This window comes from Carassius gibelio, chromosome B4 (assembly GCF_023724105.1).
Source record: "Carassius gibelio isolate Cgi1373 ecotype wild population from Czech Republic chromosome B4, carGib1.2-hapl.c, whole genome shotgun sequence".
Lineage (NCBI taxonomy): Eukaryota > Metazoa > Chordata > Actinopteri > Cypriniformes > Cyprinidae > Carassius > Carassius gibelio.
Window position 1 is genome coordinate 22,480,107 of NC_068399.1, and position 16,465 is coordinate 22,496,571.

At 36.1% G+C, this 16,465-nt stretch overlaps 4 protein-coding genes across 4 annotated transcripts; 2 read left to right on the plus strand and 2 right to left on the minus strand.

Moving 5' to 3' along the window:
- Window positions 1–63: 63 nt before the first annotated feature.
- On the minus strand, window positions 64–1,658 carry meig1 (meiosis/spermiogenesis associated 1). Its single transcript, XM_052554254.1, has 3 exons — window positions 1,565–1,658; window positions 1,106–1,260; window positions 64–343 (listed from the first exon to the last, which is right to left on the minus strand). The coding sequence occupies exons 2-3, from the start codon at window positions 1,253–1,255 to the stop codon at window positions 215–217; spliced, it is 279 nt and encodes a 92-aa protein (XP_052410214.1). The 5' UTR covers window positions 1,256–1,260; window positions 1,565–1,658; the 3' UTR covers window positions 64–214.
- Window positions 1,659–1,931: 273 nt separating this feature from the next.
- Window positions 1,932–6,083, plus strand: dclre1c (DNA cross-link repair 1C, PSO2 homolog (S. cerevisiae)). The gene is made up of 14 exons (XM_052554250.1): window positions 1,932–2,202; window positions 2,283–2,334; window positions 2,849–2,933; window positions 3,012–3,071; window positions 3,151–3,206; window positions 3,286–3,387; window positions 3,464–3,536; window positions 3,613–3,753; window positions 3,827–3,928; window positions 4,001–4,137; window positions 4,560–4,614; window positions 4,707–4,795; window positions 4,882–4,979; window positions 5,054–6,083. The coding sequence occupies exons 1-14, from the start codon at window positions 2,094–2,096 to the stop codon at window positions 5,932–5,934; spliced, it is 2,040 nt and encodes a 679-aa protein (XP_052410210.1). The 5' UTR covers window positions 1,932–2,093; the 3' UTR covers window positions 5,935–6,083.
- An 838-nt stretch (window positions 6,084–6,921) lies between these two features.
- On the minus strand, window positions 6,922–12,840 carry hspa14 (heat shock protein 14). The gene is made up of 14 exons (XM_052554251.1): window positions 12,722–12,840; window positions 12,481–12,561; window positions 11,764–11,846; window positions 11,492–11,540; window positions 11,273–11,378; window positions 11,105–11,195; window positions 10,868–10,972; window positions 10,626–10,787; window positions 9,501–9,656; window positions 9,317–9,419; window positions 8,677–8,892; window positions 8,441–8,590; window positions 8,248–8,315; window positions 6,922–7,619 (listed from the first exon to the last, which is right to left on the minus strand). The coding sequence occupies exons 1-14, from the start codon at window positions 12,776–12,778 to the stop codon at window positions 7,532–7,534; spliced, it is 1,515 nt and encodes a 504-aa protein (XP_052410211.1). The 5' UTR covers window positions 12,779–12,840; the 3' UTR covers window positions 6,922–7,531.
- A 99-nt stretch (window positions 12,841–12,939) lies between these two features.
- cdnf (cerebral dopamine neurotrophic factor) lies at window positions 12,940–15,075 on the plus strand. The gene is made up of 4 exons (XM_052555033.1): window positions 12,940–13,114; window positions 14,174–14,301; window positions 14,428–14,569; window positions 14,663–15,075. Exons 1-4 carry the CDS (start codon window positions 13,027–13,029, stop codon window positions 14,836–14,838), a joined length of 534 nt encoding a protein of 177 aa, XP_052410993.1. The 5' UTR covers window positions 12,940–13,026; the 3' UTR covers window positions 14,839–15,075.
- The last annotated feature ends 1,390 nt before the right edge of the window (window positions 15,076–16,465 follow it).

A 16,465-nucleotide genomic window follows, 5' to 3' on the forward strand; every position in this document is an offset into this window, starting at 1 on the left:
TACGTCTTGTAGAATTTATTAAATAGATGAAAGCTTGGCTATTTATTCACCTTAGAAATATGAAACACCAAACGGTACAATCATGTGAAATTTGTTTTTTATTTAAATCATTTGTTTTATTCCAAAATTGTACAAAGACTTACATTAAGAGTACAGTAGGACAACTCTGATCATGCATTAAAATGGCATAAGTGCTGGTGGGGTCGAGGAGCTGTCAGTACACATACACCTTCACTTTATGGACCTCTCGATCTTCACACTCCCGCTTTCTGTTGTAGTAGTAAAATGTGTTATCTCGACGCTGAAGCTTCTTCACAAACCCAGTGTCCGGCCAACGGTCAATCTGAAAAGACATCACAGCCATATTCAATAGGAAAACACTGACATTTATATTATAAACTGTAAGCTATAATTAGGTATTAATAAGAAATTAACAGACAAAGCATAAACACTTAATAATAAAAATAAATCAATAATAAAAATATCCCATAAAGCTTAGCTGATTAGCTTCATATATATAACTAGACTACCAGTAAAACTGAGAAAAATTTGGGACTAAAAATTATTCAGACACTTGTTTTGCTTAAATGTTTCAATTTAACAACTAAATGTTTTTGGTTGATCCTAATCCATTACATACTGTACCTTTCCATTTAAGTTATATGACATTATCAAGATGAATTTGTTTAACTCTTGAGTTCTTCCAGATTTTATTACCTTTTTCTAAACTTTAGCATGTAATGTGAGATATATAATGTGAGGGATGTTGAAGGTGTCTGAAAATGTTTTGGTTTGACTGTGTATATGAATAACGTTACACACAGACACAGACACACACACACACACACACACACACAAACACACACACACATACACACACACACACACACACACACACACACACACATATATATATATATATATATATATATATATATATATATATATATATATATATATATATATATTCACATTTTTATAATCAAAAAACATATCAAATATATTGCATGCCATTTCTGAATTCGGATGTATATTCTAAACACAGTTTAAGCATCACATAATGTAATAATTGCTAATACTGTAGTAATAAGTCAGAAATGTAAACCTGGACTTGTTTGACTTGTCGGTACTCCAGCTCATCTCTGTATCCAGCTTGCTGAAATCTGAACAGGTTCTCGATCTCTTCTGTCCACTGCTTTGCTCGGCTCATGGACCTCGGCTTGGCGCTGTTATCCATTAAAACTGAGCAGGACATTATTTCTGTGTAGGATAGATAAATACATCCCAGTGTTCTCCTTTGGTATAAACACAGTTTCACTACAAATTAAATTTTTGTACGAAATCAAGTTAAATCAACTTATCGCATGTAACGTTACAACAATAAACCATGCACAAATGTTTCGCTCAAAAACATTAACCGAGTAACGCCCACCTAATATTCTGGATTTACAAACTTTGACAGCTACGAATCTAGTCTAATTCACTCAGAACACGTCTTATACGCTGATTATAAACGACAATGTGTTTATATTTATTATTAGTAAGGTTTTTAATACAAACTTACATCGACGCGTGTGACAGACGGCTAAGTTGTCAACGGAAACAACCTTGCGCATCATTTGTTTCCTAGCAACAAAACTGGCTTTAAAAAAAAAGAAAACAATCTTGAGGGAGAAATGGCCAATCAAAAGCACACCCGGAATTCCACCGTTTGGTCGGCCAATTAAAATTATACCCGGGATCTTGCCTAGAAAAAACAAACCGAACAGTTCCAGAACATGCCTAATTATTTGCTATACATTGTTCGCAATTTTCCCGCAAAGTGCTGTTTTAGAGTATAACGACTACTGTGGCTTTTCGCAATGTTTTAAGGATTGTGTTCGAGTCCAGTAGATGTCGCTGTGCTATTCACGCGCTATCAAATTACAGATGTTTATTTCCGAATCACGTGGTTTCATGCCAAAGCGATGCCAAGAGGAGGACAGGCAGATGCAGGGGTGCTGCGTCTCGCCCAGAAAGAGTTCGGGTCGTGATGTTCTGACCTCTCAGCTGCCTTTTCAGTGTTTTATCGGCTCAAACTCGAAGCAGTCAGCATGAGCTCGTTTGCTGGCCGCATGAAGGAGTATCCCAACATCTCCCTGGACCGATTTGACCGGGAGAATTTACACGCCAGAGCTTATTTTCTCTCTCACTGCCATAAAGGTGCGTTTATAAAGGACATTGCATCTACAACCTTTGTTTTCTTTGACATAACGTTCCATGTTGTTGTTTATATCTAATAGATCATATGAAAGGGTTGAAAGGACCTTTACTGAAGAGAAGACTGAAGTTCAGGTGAGTGACAGCTGTAAATAATCCAACCCAGGTGACATATGAAACATTCTTTTCTTATTAAACTTTGGTTTATAAACTTTTAACTGTAAAAGTTTACGTAACTGTTGGCTTTGTCTCCAGTATCATGTAATATTATGTGTATACTACTTTGTTTTGATATGCATGACTTTAGTCTCAGATTTAAATTTGTTTATATATTAATATTTTTGAGTTATAAACGGCCTACTATTTGATGCTTCAGAATTAGCTTTCTTAAAATGTGTTTATGTACAAAATGTAAGTTTGTGTTTTCTACTTTTACTCTGTTGTATTTTGCATTTAGATTTATTGTGAACTTTAAAAACATTAAGAATTTATTGACAGATCGAAGTAATCTTTAACAGATCTCAAATTTAATAACCCTTTTTTTCTATATATCATAATTTTCAAAATCTAAATTTTCGTTTTTAAAATGTTAATTTATGTATGTTTATATGTGTGTATACAAAAAATCTGACTTTATTGTCTCCCTTAGTTTAACGGTCAAGCTGTATTGTTCATTTGTCACAAAGGAGCTCCTTCTTAATAACCCCAAATATGCATTCTGGGAAGATCACATTGTAAGTACCAATCTCCGTTATGAAATTTTTCGTGAAATGATTTTGAGAATCTAATATTTTAATCTTGTTGCATACTAGGCCCCACTGGAACTGGACAGTCCAACTCACTTATCTCTGATGGATGAAATCACTGGAGAGGTGTGTGTGTTTAGCCCCTAAATTTATTCTTCAGAGTGTTTTTGAGTTGATCTGAAGTTGTATTTGTTTTTCTGTTCAGTCGGAGGATGTTGTTGTCACTCTGCTTCCAGCGGGACACTGTCCAGGATCAGTCATGTAAGCAAAATAAGAGCATAGACATGCATCAAGAACATAAATAGAGTCCGTTTTGAATTAATATTGACTTTAACCACAGGTTTCTGTTTGAGGGTGCTCAGGGTACAGTGCTCTACACAGGGGACTTCAGACTGGCTGTCGGAGACGCAGCTCGAATGGAGTACTTGCACTCTGGAGACAGGTATTCAGATATCACATATTCAAATAAGTATAGCACATTTTTATATAACAAAAGCATTCGAATGTTTTTGCTGCAGGGTAAAAGACATTCAGAGTGTGTATATCGACACCACATTTTTTGATCCCAAGTATCATCAGATCCCCAGCAGGGTACGCATTTATCATATCCTCATATCATACAGAGCTTGTTTAAAAGGTTCATTCATTAGTGTTTTTTCTGTTTTAGGAGGCTTGTTTGGCAGGGATAAGACAGCTGGTCCAGGACTGGATCTGTCAGAGTCCATACCATGTCGTTTGGTTAAACTGTAAGGCAGCGTACGGTTATGAGTACCTCTTTACCAATCTGGGACAAGAGTTCAGCTCACAGGTCAGACATTGTTTTTTGTGTAAGTTTTCTTTCTTTATTGCTTTAAAACACCAACACTATTTATCTCTTATAGATACACGTGAACAGCTTGGATATGTTCAAAAAAATGCCTGAAATTCTGTGTCACGTGACCACCGACCGTGCAACACAGATTCACGCTTGTAGGCACCCCAAGGTACGCTCAACCTTTGCATAATGACACCGTCATATATATACTAGGCAGAGATCACAGTGGTGGTTTTCACAGGACGAGGAGTTCTTCAGGGCAAACAGGTTACCGTGCGGCTCCACTGCTCCGAATGGCATTCCTCTAAACATCATCAGCATCAAACCCTCAACCATATGGTTTGGAGAACGGACCAGAAAGACCTCTGTCGTCGTCAAGTGAGTCAGTAAGCATTGATGTTAAAATCCCAGCTGCAGCTAATAAGCTTCATGTTATGGGCATTATTAACATTTCTATTAATATTTATCTATCAGAATACGACTCTGAAATTCTCCAATTATATTGAGATTAGTTGTAAAAAATAAAATAAAATACAGTATTAAAATAAGAAATGAATTTTCCATTTAAAAAATAATTAAATAGCACTGTTAAATATAATCTTTAAAATATCAACTTTAAATGTTAGATGATGGTACAGGAAATCTGAATGTAAAATAGAATAAACTTTGCATCCAATTACTATATATATATATATATATATATATATATATATATGTGTGTGTGTGTGTGTATGTGTGATAAACTTTTTATTAAATTTAATTATATTTTAGTTATTTATTCACTGTGTCTTTCTTTTCAGGATGGGAAGTAGTTCCTACAGAGCATGCTTTTCTTTTCATTCCTCTTATTTGGAGGTGAGACAGATCCCACCGGGAAGGATATTCTTAATGTGACACACTATACACAATGTTTGCATTTTATAATCCTGTCTATTTCCTTTGACTAGGTTAAGGACTTTCTCTCCTACATCTGTCCTGTTCACATCTATCCTAATGTCATTCCGTTGGGAAAGACACTGGAAGACGTCATGGATCTGTAAGGAAAAACCTTATTTTTTGGTACCGTGTTGTCATAAGACTTTAGATTATTACTATAAAAATGTTGTTTTTTTTCAAATTCAGGTTAAAGCCATTGTGTAGAAAACAGTCTGGAAGGGAGGAGATTGTCTACAAACCACTTGGGACCCTCAAAAGAACCAGAAAGTGGTGCACATCAGAAGGTACGAGTGGCTTTCATTATTTATACAACTTTTACTATCGCTTTTAAACTTATACTGGATATCTTTCCGTTAAGGCTCAGATGGTGATAACGACCTGTTTGAGGAGGTTTCCACAGCTCCAAGGCGGCGAAAAATAACAGTGACCGACCTGACCACTGTTGCCGTTAGTGAACAGCCTCATAGCCCTAAAAAAGATTCTCATGCTACGGACCCAATGTCTTCCCTCATAGAGCCCTGTCTTTCCACACACTCTTCTAATTACATGGACTGCACTGAATCAAACGATGATGATGACGACGATGATAACGATGATGACGATAATGATAAAGATGATACCCAGCAACCTCCTATACCTCACTCATCTGATGTTGCTTCACCTCCTCCACCTTGCACAGAAAGCAAAGAAATGCCATCCTCAAAACTCACTCCATCAAAATCCAAAACAACTCTGCCTTGTTGGCAAAAGTTCTTTAAGGTGGAACCAGTGTTGACGGATGAGAGCGAACTGGATAACAGTCAGAACAACCACAATACTCAAACACTTTCCACCGAAAACACAGAGTCCCAGTCACCCGAGCTGTTTCTGGATGAAGATGAGGATGACAGCAGCTCTGTTCACTTGACTTCCTCACAGTCCACTCATATATCGGATGCAGGGATGGAGAGCCTCAGTCAAATGGACACTGTTATTTTCCAAGTGGATGAAAGTAAGGCCATTACTAGTGAGCATAGTAACCGAGGGACCAATGGTGAGGTGGTGTCAGATGTGATTGACAGCCGTGACGTCGAACCCAAGAAGGAAGAAGCCATGGAGCCGAAATCAGACTCACAGGTATCATCAGATTTTGAGCTTCCACCAACACCAGGGTCCAAAGTCCCACAACCAGAAGACCTGAAGGAACTGTACAGGAAGTTGGCAGCAGGCGAGGATGTTGTCATAAGACAGATTTTTTGATTTCATGTTTGATTATTAATTTCGGAATATTAAGTTTGTTGTACGATAGCTTACATCATGGAGTATTGTATCTTCATAAATGCTCACTGAGTTAATAAAAAGTATTAATAAATACTTCTGAGTTAATAAATAAAAAATTCTCAAGCAAATTCTAAATGTTTTTAAATTGTTATTTTAAAGGAAAACTATTAAAAGTAGTGCTGTCAAATGATTAATCGCATCTAAAATAAAGGTTTTTGTTTGCATAATATGCGTGTTCTGTATATATTTAATATGTATATATAAATACACAGTATATATATATTTTGAAAGTATTTACATCTATATATATTTATAAGTTAATATTTAATATATAAACATAACATCTGAAATATACAAATTAATATGTGTGTATTTATATATACACAGCACACGTTTAAACTTATTTTGGATGCGATTAATTGTTTGACAGCATTAATTAAAAGCAGTGGGGCACCATTTCAAAGTTGACAAACTAAAAATATCTAAAGCCAAAACAAATAAAAAATAAAGCTAAATGTAAATATATATAAAAAAGACAAAAACTAATAAAAATGACAAAAGCACATAATTACTAGAACATAAAATAAAATGTAAAATATAAAAAAGCTCATTTAAAATAATAATAAATATTATAGTACTGTATAAATAATACTAAATAACATGTTTTACCCATACCCACTGTGTAGGAAAACACCTGTATACATTTGTAAAAACAAAAAAGCTAAAAATGTCGACCTGACATGACTGCAGAGGTATCTGTACTTTACAAACTCAGGGTTTATTGTGTTCCGTGTCTTTATTGCGTACTATTTACAGATGACAAATGTGGAGAGGAGCTTTTAAAAAAAAAAAAGACGAATATTTTGCACCTGCTAGATGTGACTGCACCAGATAAGTATCTCTTCAGTCACCTGCACCTGCTTCTCTTCAGTCTACACAACATATGAAAGACTCTCTTCAGTCTGATGAGGTTGTTCATGCTTTAATGGTATCAGTGAACGCCACAGGCTTCCTTACTTCATCCAGTTATTTTGCTTGTTACATAAGTATTCATTTAGGAACATGAAGGCACATGGTAATAACAACTACAGTAAACCTGCTGGTCACAGACAACAGGTTTAAGATGACTTATGTTTTAAAAGAAAAATGCAAAGGAAAAAATAAATTAAACCTGGATATTAATTTAAATGAATAATTCACACAAATAGGAAAACTTTTTTATTTTTTTTTAATTTTTTTACACACCTTCATGATATTCTAAACCCATATAATTTTTTTCCCAAGCTCCAAACAAGACCAATAACTACTCGTTTTCTTATACTGTCTATGAATGGTTGTTGTATGGCTAAAGCTGTATAATAATTCTTCCAAAGAAAAGCAACAGGTTTGGAACAACATGAGGGCAAGTGAGTAACTTTGCTTTTAGGGTGAGCTACTACTTTAACTCAACAAGAACTTGAACATGTTTGCTTCAGTTAAGGTCTAGAGGAATCTAGAGCAGTATAAAACCACAAACAGCATGAGATGCAGGTGTTTAGGTTACTGTATGGAATTCCGTTGACGGCGGGATTCAAGGTTAAGATGCTGCAGCAGCTGTTTCTATTGTAATGGCTTCAGATCTACCGCTGCCCTGCTCTGTGCAAGTAACATGCAGTGAACCATCCCTGAAACGCAAACACACATCAGAAACGGTTTAAATAAGGACATGAGCTTTATGACAGAGCTGAGTATGATTATAAGTAGGATTTACGGATATACAGCACCGTGCCATTACACAAAAACAATTTTCTACTACTAAATAATAGCCACTGTTTGGTGTTTAATATACCCGGTTTACACTGTTTAATTTACACTGTTCAAAAGTTTGCAGTCTGTAGAATTTTTATAATGTTTTTGAAAGAAAGAAGTCTCTTATGCTCATTAAGGCAAAATTTATTTGATTAAAAATACAATTAAAACACAAATATTGTGAAATAATATTAGAATTCAAAATAACTGTTTTCTGTGTTAATCTATTTTAAAATTTAATTTATTCCTGCTCTACAAAGCTGAATTTCCAGCATCATTACTCCAGTATTCAGTGTCACATGATCCTTCAGAAATCATTCTAATATTGATTTGCTGCTCAATATTCTTATCTTATTTTCATCAACATTTTTGAGGAAACTAACTGTACATTTCCTTAAATTAACAAACAGAAAATTCTAAACAGCATTAAAAAAATCATTTACTGTCACTTTGGATCATTTTAATGCATCTTTTCTGAATAAAAGTATTAATTTATTACATTACCTCTTCATCGTCAGCACTGTGACAATATCATGCAGCTCCTCTTTAGGTTCCAAGTCTCTAAGTACCATCTAGAAAATTAAGAGTCACATTTCAAGTTAATAACATTAAGGAGAAATCAGCCGAAATGCACAATACAGGCCGAACTCATTTAATTGTAGGTTTGCACTGTAATGTCTGTTAAAAGAGTGCAAACCTGTGCGATTGGTCGCTGTGCTTGGTACAGCTCCAGACTCACTGACGACAGACTGCCAGGACCCTGTAGTGTGTGCTGGCGGCGGGCAGGGAGAGGTGTGCCAGATGGAAACAAAACCGTGAAAACCTCCTCTCCAGAGTCACCCACTTCCTGAAAGACCAAGACGCAATCTCCTGATCAATCGTGTGCTAAAATGCCATTACACAAAGCTCTATGGATGGTTTGAAGCTCCCCACCTTAACCGTGATGTCGCTGGCACAACAGTCCACAGTGATGGAATCTTCTCCGAGTGCCAGGCTGTCTTTTCCCACCAGGATGCCTGCTTGCATGGCAGCGCCGACCGGAATCACCTCATCCGGGGGGATGGAGTTCAGCAGCTCCACGTCTGGGAACAAATCCCTGATCATCTGCTGCAACTTCGGGATACGAGCTGATCCTCCACATAAAACCACCTTAGACAAGAAAGGCCTAGTTTAAAGTTTCGGGATGCCATTCTTGCTACAATTAGATGTAAAACACTGAAATAATCTACTATTTACTCTGTATACTTAAAAGCTATGCCACAGCAGAACCATTTTTGGTTCCACAAAGAACCATCCAGTCAAAGGTTCTTTCATTTTTCTCATCTGAAGAACCTTCTTTTACCACAAAGAACCTTTTGTGAAACAGAAAGGTTCTTCAGATTTCAAAGGTTCTTTATGGAACCATTTAGACAAAAAAGGTTCTTCTATGAAGCACCTTTATATTTAAAATTATATTAAATGCCTCTAAATGCTTTAAAAAAGGCTCAGTTTTATCTTTTTATGCATGAAATTTGAGATGCACATCTACAGCTCCCTCTAATGATCACACATTTCTATTGAAAAGATGTTTTACCTTGTTGATGTCAGAGGTGGACAGGTTTACTTGCTCGAGAAGACTTTTAATTGGCTGAATGCTCTTATTAAAGAGGCTGGAGCATATTAGCTCGAATCGGGCTCTAGGACAGAATCATATGAGACATAGAGATGAGCTAAAGGAATGATTTTCTGTATAATACTCATTTTGAGCTTGATCTCACCGAGAGACATTGCACTCAAAATCCATGCCATCATAGAGTGAGTCCACAAAGCAGTTTGCACTGCCCAGTGTGGAGAGAGTGTGTTTGGCCACATCAGCGCTATTCATGAGCTTTAGCATCGCCCTGGGGTTACCCGTCACACCCTGTTTAAAAGTCCTGGAGACACACATGACAAACACACGATGACATCCAGCAATGACATCCATGTAGTGGTGGGCAGTGTGAACAAAATCTGGAGTCGCTAAGATTATTATTGTTATTTTTTTAAATAAATTAATACTTTTATTCCTCAAGGATGCATTTAATTGATTAAAAGTGAGATTAAGAGCTAAAATACTTGTAATAATGCAAAAGATTTCTCAATTTCTGTAAGATTTTCGTTCTTGAAAAGACAATGGATCAGTTTCACAAAAATGTATAAAAATAAGAAATGTTTCTATTGCAGAAAATTGGCAATATTAGAATGATTTCTGAATGATCACATGACACTGAAGACTCAGGTAATGATACTGAAAATGTAGTTTTACCAACATAGGAATAAATTACATTTTAAGACATATCTAACTGTAATAATATTTCACAATATTATGGTTTTTAACTGTATTTTTATTCAAATATATAAATCCAGCTTTGGCAAGCATAAGAGACTTCTTTCAAAAACATTTAAAAAAACTGGCCTCAAAGTTATCATATCATACATATAACAATATATTTAACATTTATAGTCATTAAAGTTCAATATAAATTACACTAGTATTACACAAGTATATTTCATATAGTTAAATGCCTATTTTTTATTATAAAGTATAATAAATTGCAAACTTTTAACTTGTTTAATTTACCTTGATAATTTAATGTTAATTTAATAATTTAAATACTAAATCAATGTAAACGAATAGATAATATTAATAAATATTATAGTATATTATAATATTCAGTTTTGCATCAGTACAAAAAAAGCTGCTTTGCATTATATAACACTTGAGATAAAAACAAAAGACTTCAAATTCGTAAAGTTGCTTAGCACTGGAAACAACCTACAGTTCCCAGTGTCACTTCCGTTATCATAACAAAGTGAAAGCACACTCTTAAAAGTTAAATGTGAGGTTCGGGATATCTACTGACTTTTTGAACTCTGCAGCAAGGTGCTGCGCGAGCTCATATGTGAAGCTCTCTCCTCCGGTCCTGTGATCCGTCTGTGTGGCCAGGACCCGGTACATTCCGCTGTTCACCTCCAGGACGGTGACGCTGAGCGACGTGCCTCCGAGTTTGTACACCAGCACATGACTGTGGTGGAAAAGAGGAATGAGAATGAGACTTTAAAGCTAAAAGACTCCATTCATCTGAGATAATGCAAAAAATGGTACCTTTTTCCCAGCGGTGAGTCCTGCCCGATTCCATACGCTAGAAGAGCGGCGGAGGGTTCGTGGATCAGCCTCAGCACATTGAACCCGGCACTTTCTGCAGCTTGCCTACAACACAGCACTGACTCTTATAAAACATCTCCCATGACACAGCTTCTGGAGTTAGATAACGGTGTTACATCATTTGAATTCATTTGCATTCATCTCAAAATCTACAGACACATCAAGCACCTACAGTACCTGAGTGCATTCTTCTGCATCTCTCCGAACTCAAAAGGCACTGTTATGACAGCATCTTTCACGTCTGAACCCAAGGCCGACTGGGCCGTCTCTGCAGGAAACATAAAATAATTATGACTGGTTCACGTTAAACATACTATGAACAGAAACGAAGGATTAAGATAATACCTTTCATTTTATGGAAGATCAATTTAGCTACATCTTCAGGTGAGACATACTTGGTCGTTTCTCCTGTGTCGATTTCATATCTGGGCAGGCCACTCTTGTTGACAACCTAGGAATGAATGAGAAAACATACACCTTTTAAATAAGCAGGTGGTTTAGACTTTATAGTTACTGTTGTGATTTTTTTTCTGTCAGTATTTGAGAACAGCAGCATGTACTTACAATGCATTTGCTTTCTTCTCTGTGTGCCTGAGCATCTGGGTCATCATAGCTGTCAAATACATAATAAATCCCATTAATTTTATATTGTGGTTATTATTTATATAAATGTATTATTATTAAGCTAATGCTAATTTGGCTGTAAATAAATTCTTAATAACATTATGCAGTGATTTATCTACAGAAGTGTAAATTATTAAATTTTTATGTAATTAAAAATATGAAAATATTCTCAGTATAGTCTTTTTTTTCAGCATACAACATGAAAAACCTACTGTCTGCCTAGGATCTGCTTCACTTTGACAACTGTATTGGTGGCATTTCGTATTCTGCCCTGCTTGGCAGCGATTCCCACAATCTAGAAAAAAAGTAAAGTAAATTAAATCAATTAAATAAAACCTTTAGACCATCATATGCCCTGACATTCTTGCTTCACTTATTACATTTAAATTAAACAAATCATAAAAAATTATTCCAGACATCTTACACTTTAATATTTAACAACTATATACATACATATGTGTGTGTGTGTGTGTGTATGTATGTATGTGTGTATTTATGTATGTATGTATATATATATATAAATATAATTCAGACTCGTCTGTTGGCAGGATTTGGAGGAGTTTTGGTTTATGCATGAGCTCATTCATCTAAATCCAATTCCCAGCATTATTATATTGTTATATTATAAATTTGTCCCATGAGGAAAATGATGGGACAATAGCATACAAACAACATAATTATCCAAACACACCTATTATGAAAAATTAAGCACACTTTGTAATATAGAGACAGTACAATATACATAATACATAGTTTTCACACTATTCACTAGACTAGATATGCTTTGTAATTATGAATTTCAGTTTTTATTGTATGCTTGATTCTTATCCTTACAGATTTTGAAGGCTCTCTGCTTTTGGTCCTGATGAGAAAGCTAAAGATCATTGCATGCAGTCTGATTCTCCAGATGTCCATCACGGGACAATTACCTGTTCAGTGTCTCTGTATGCGACCACAGCTGGAGTGACTCTGTCTCCTGCATCATTTGCCACAACATCTGCTCGCCCATCCTATATGAAAACAACTACTCTTATTATAAACTGTATGGTTTGTCAGTCACACTATTATCTATTCAGCAACACAAACAAAACATATAATTTTTTTTTCGTTGCAGATATATTTGCGTTGATTAAATAAAACTGAAATGATTCGCATTCATAATTAATTCACCTTAAATACGGCAACACAAGCACATGTGTATCCAAAATGCACCCCGATGGCAGCCATGTTTCCGAAGAATTCTACCGGAAGCAGGATCTCCTATGCAAATGAGAAGGGATGGACTTCTAGGAGATGTTTAATGATGGGCGGCGTTATTAGCCAATCAGAGCGCCACTGCTCTAACGTCGACTGGAACGTCAAGAGAGCAGCGCCTGATTTAGAAACAGCTCCAAAACAGCGCCGGTGGGTGTTGGGTACTGGGTATTGAAGTTCACTTCAAAGTGCGCACAAGCGCATTTTAAGCGCACAGAGTCATGTCTTTAACCAGCTCCTTTCCCACACCGTTACTTTTGCTTTTATGTGTTGTTTTATTCTCAGTTACTGATGCAGAAGAATGCGAAGGTGAGGTTGGTCAGCTTGGCTTGCAATGCGCATGAGCCCCTGAGTTTAAAAATAGTCACCTGAACTATGCTGGGTTATTTTGCACAAGTGCATGAGCGTTTTCACAATAGTGAATACAAGATATTCACTGTATGAAGTCAATATTGAAGAGGTGAGTCCTGGTTTTGGCTTGCAAACTGAAAACCCATATTATTGTAATAGTACTAATATGTCGTATATGCGTTATTATACACTTATTCAATGCATGGTCAAACATCGTTTATGTTTAGTAAACATTACTAACATTTATTACATAGGACTTTTATTTTTGTTATTTATGAGACTGTTAAGTTATTTAAAGGCATATTTAAGACTAAGAAAATGTAAGGAATATACTGAATGGAAAACCAGTCTCTAAATGAAAATGTAGCAACGCTTCAAAGAAAACAAAATCCAATTTATCGCCATTAGTTTTTATTTTACAATACATATTCAACAAAGTGGTGTTCTTTTTGTATTGTTTTCCAGTGCATATGTCTAATTGTTTTATGATAAATTGATCAAATTTATGGCATGGCATTATTTTGCCAAATGTTGCATGCACTACAATTTCCAATAGCACAAATGTCTAAATATCCTTAAGTCAAGATACATTTACTTGAGATGCAAACTGAACATATAAAGTTTTGTTTTCTGAGACACTGAACAACATTTTGTTTATGACTAAATCAAGAACAAATAGACTGAGCAAAATCAACCTAATTCAAAGGGAAAACTAATTTCCATTATGTTTAAACGTGAACTCACTTCATTGTGTTCAATTTCTCTGAAAAAAATAACTTAAATTTGCATCTCAAATAAACGTATCTTGATTTAAGGATGCTTAGATGTTTTTATTAAAAAATAAAACAAAAATACTGAGAAATATCCCATGATTGTATGAATTTAAGACTTTCTAATTAAGATTCAAGACATTTTTAAGATCCACAGAAACCCTGTTATATAACTAATATCATATGAATTCAGCCCTCCAGTAAAAATAACCTCTGTTTATTTTGTATGTGTGTGTCTGTTTTGCAGTGTGTGTGGGGTTTTTGGGGCGGCTTTATAACTCACTGGTGCTCAGACACACAGAATTGTCCCCAGAGCTGGTGGAGGAGGGTCTGATCAGAGCCTGCACTGAGACTACTGGGAAAGAGAATCGACTCGTAAGAACAAAAAACAAGCACAGTTTGGTTCTTATTCTTCTTTGGTTCCTGGCCCATCTTTGAAAATATAGAGATTAAATGAAATATAGTGAACTGTAGTTCTAATTCTCTCCCCTTTCGCCTCAGTGTTATTACCTGGGAGCCTCCAGTGATGCTGCAGCCAAAGTGACAGGTGAGGTGAGTCGCCCCCTCAGCGCACATGTTCCTGTCCACAAAATCTGCCAGCGACTTCAGAGTAGGGACGGCCAGATCTGTGAGCTCAGATACGGTAGGGCGTATTCATGCATAAGATTCACGGCATTTGAGGAGATTTGTAATCTCGAGAGTTTTAAAAATGGAAATTCTTGCTGTTTTGACACAGAGCGTCCTGTTCTCGACTGGAGCAGGGATGCTTTGTCTAAAATGCGAGTCTTGGAGCTGAAGAGACTCTTGGCCTCGTGGGGGGAGGAGTGCAGAGCCTGTCTGGAGAAGAGTGAATTTATTGATCTCATCCAGGAGGTGGCCCCCAAACACAGAACGCACTCGGAAGAGTTCTGAGGGCCTCCTTGTGCAGCTCCGTGCTCGGGACACACTGCAGTGATGGGAGGGGCTGCACGTGCAGCTGCGCTCAGGGACACTTTTGATATTGCTCTGAGACTCCTAACTTGTAATGCTTTTCATAATCTTAGTTACGAGTAACCGTGTGCAATATGTGCACATTTCCTCAGAGTCTCATTCTCCTGTACCACTGTAAGCATTTTCTCCCGCACACTCAGAATAAATCATTAAGCTTTATTAGTTTCAGTGATTAAGAGGTTGCTTGCAGAGATGCTGGCTGTGTTTTTTGTCCAACCGTTTACTTTGAAAGGGACTAGAGCTTGTGTTATGCTCTAAGACCACTTACATCTTCTGTGTTTGCAGCTGTGGGGGAATTGCATGAAAAATATACATTTGTCCAGATCATATTTTAATCAAAAGAATATATATATATATATTTATATAAAACCATCTAGTGGTTATGAATGCAATTTCTCATACAACACTGTGTTTTTAAGCTTTATCACTATTATAGAGGTTTTTTTTGGCCCAATCTCTCTGAATATGTGCATGCTTGTTTAGAATGAATACAAATTTAAGGTATGTGTGAATATATGAGGTTTGTTTTGGCAGTTTGAAGCCATTTAGAACATAAATATTGTTTTAAAAGCATCTATGTAATTTTTTATATATATATATATAAAATATAAAAAAATATAAAATCATCAAGAATAATGAGAAAAAAAGAAAAACAAACATTAGAGAGACAATGGATGGTAACTTTTTTTAATCAACATCAAATTCATAATCATTCAATTTCATATAAATGTCAGGGAAATACATTTTTCATTTTGTTTTTTTCATATTTTTCTTTATCTTTCATCACTTTTAATCAGGTCTTAAATATTCTTCCAGCATAACAAAATTATTTAAGTACAAATATTCAATGTCTTGTGAGGCTATAGAAACACCTGAAAAAGTCTAAAAAGGGTGCTTAATTGCCATGTAAAAAAGGCAAAAACAAAGTTAAAATTCTTAAAAAGCAGACTTCCATTCGCTTTATCCAAAATATTATTATAATTTGCTTTTATTATGCAGACCTGATTTTCATGCCATTGACCTATGTGTGAATTTCTCCATCTAATTCAGTGTCACTATGGATCAGATTTGCATTTGCGTGCGTATTACATAATTATATGTCGCTACCCTGACCTCTCGTAAGGATCGCATTATTGTGACCGTCTTTCCATACACACACGGAACAAAGGACGCCCACACAACCGTGCTGATGTTTACATCTGGCGCGTTGCCATGGCGATCACAGAACCTTTCATCCCTGCTTCCGATGCTCTGGGATTTTGCTGACAAACTTTTTTATGTCATAGAACCAATCAGCCACGAGACCATCAGCGGGTTTCGTTCTCTCTCTTCTCCTCTCTCTCCCCACCCCCCAGGCTTTCTCATTCACAATCCCCCTTTTTTACCATCCAGTTCTGCTGTTCTCCTGTAATAGCTGTTGAGAAGAGAGAGAGACAGTGAGTGAGATTCAGGCCTTGCCCACGCAAAGAAGTGGGAGACTGAACCTCTCCCTATACTCTCTCTTTCTCTTTCTCTCTCTCTCTCTCTCTCTCTCACACACACACACACA

Excerpts from the sequence above, each read along its gene's own strand:
- meig1 (XM_052554254.1), bottom strand. The coding sequence starts at position 1,255 with ATGTCCTGCTCAGTTTTAATGGATAACAGCGCCAAGCCGAGGTCCATG. Across the intron at positions 344-1,105 it reads GACAAGTCAAACAAGTCCAG|ATTGACCGTTGGCCGGACAC; the intron begins GTTTACATTTCT and ends ATGTCTTTTCAG.
- dclre1c (XM_052554250.1), top strand. The coding sequence starts at position 2,094 with ATGAGCTCGTTTGCTGGCCGCATGAAGGAGTATCCCAACATCTCCCTG. Across the intron at positions 3,537-3,612 it reads ATCATCAGATCCCCAGCAGG|GAGGCTTGTTTGGCAGGGAT; the intron begins GTACGCATTTAT and ends TTTCTGTTTTAG. Across the intron at positions 4,615-4,706 it reads TTCATTCCTCTTATTTGGAG|GTTAAGGACTTTCTCTCCTA; the intron begins GTGAGACAGATC and ends TCCTTTGACTAG.
- hspa14 (XM_052554251.1), bottom strand. The coding sequence starts at position 12,778 with ATGGCTGCCATCGGGGTGCATTTTGGATACACATGTGCTTGTGTTGCC. Across the intron at positions 11,847-12,480 it reads CATACAGAGACACTGAACAG|ATTGTGGGAATCGCTGCCAA; the intron begins GTAATTGTCCCG and ends CTTTTTTTCTAG. Across the intron at positions 11,541-11,763 it reads AAGCAGATCCTAGGCAGACA|CTATGATGACCCAGATGCTC; the intron begins GTAGGTTTTTCA and ends TGTATTTGACAG.
- cdnf (XM_052555033.1), top strand. The coding sequence starts at position 13,027 with ATGTCTTTAACCAGCTCCTTTCCCACACCGTTACTTTTGCTTTTATGT. Across the intron at positions 13,115-14,173 it reads TGATGCAGAAGAATGCGAAG|TGTGTGTGGGGTTTTTGGGG; the intron begins GTGAGGTTGGTC and ends TCTGTTTTGCAG. Across the intron at positions 14,302-14,427 it reads CTGGGAAAGAGAATCGACTC|TGTTATTACCTGGGAGCCTC; the intron begins GTAAGAACAAAA and ends CTTTCGCCTCAG.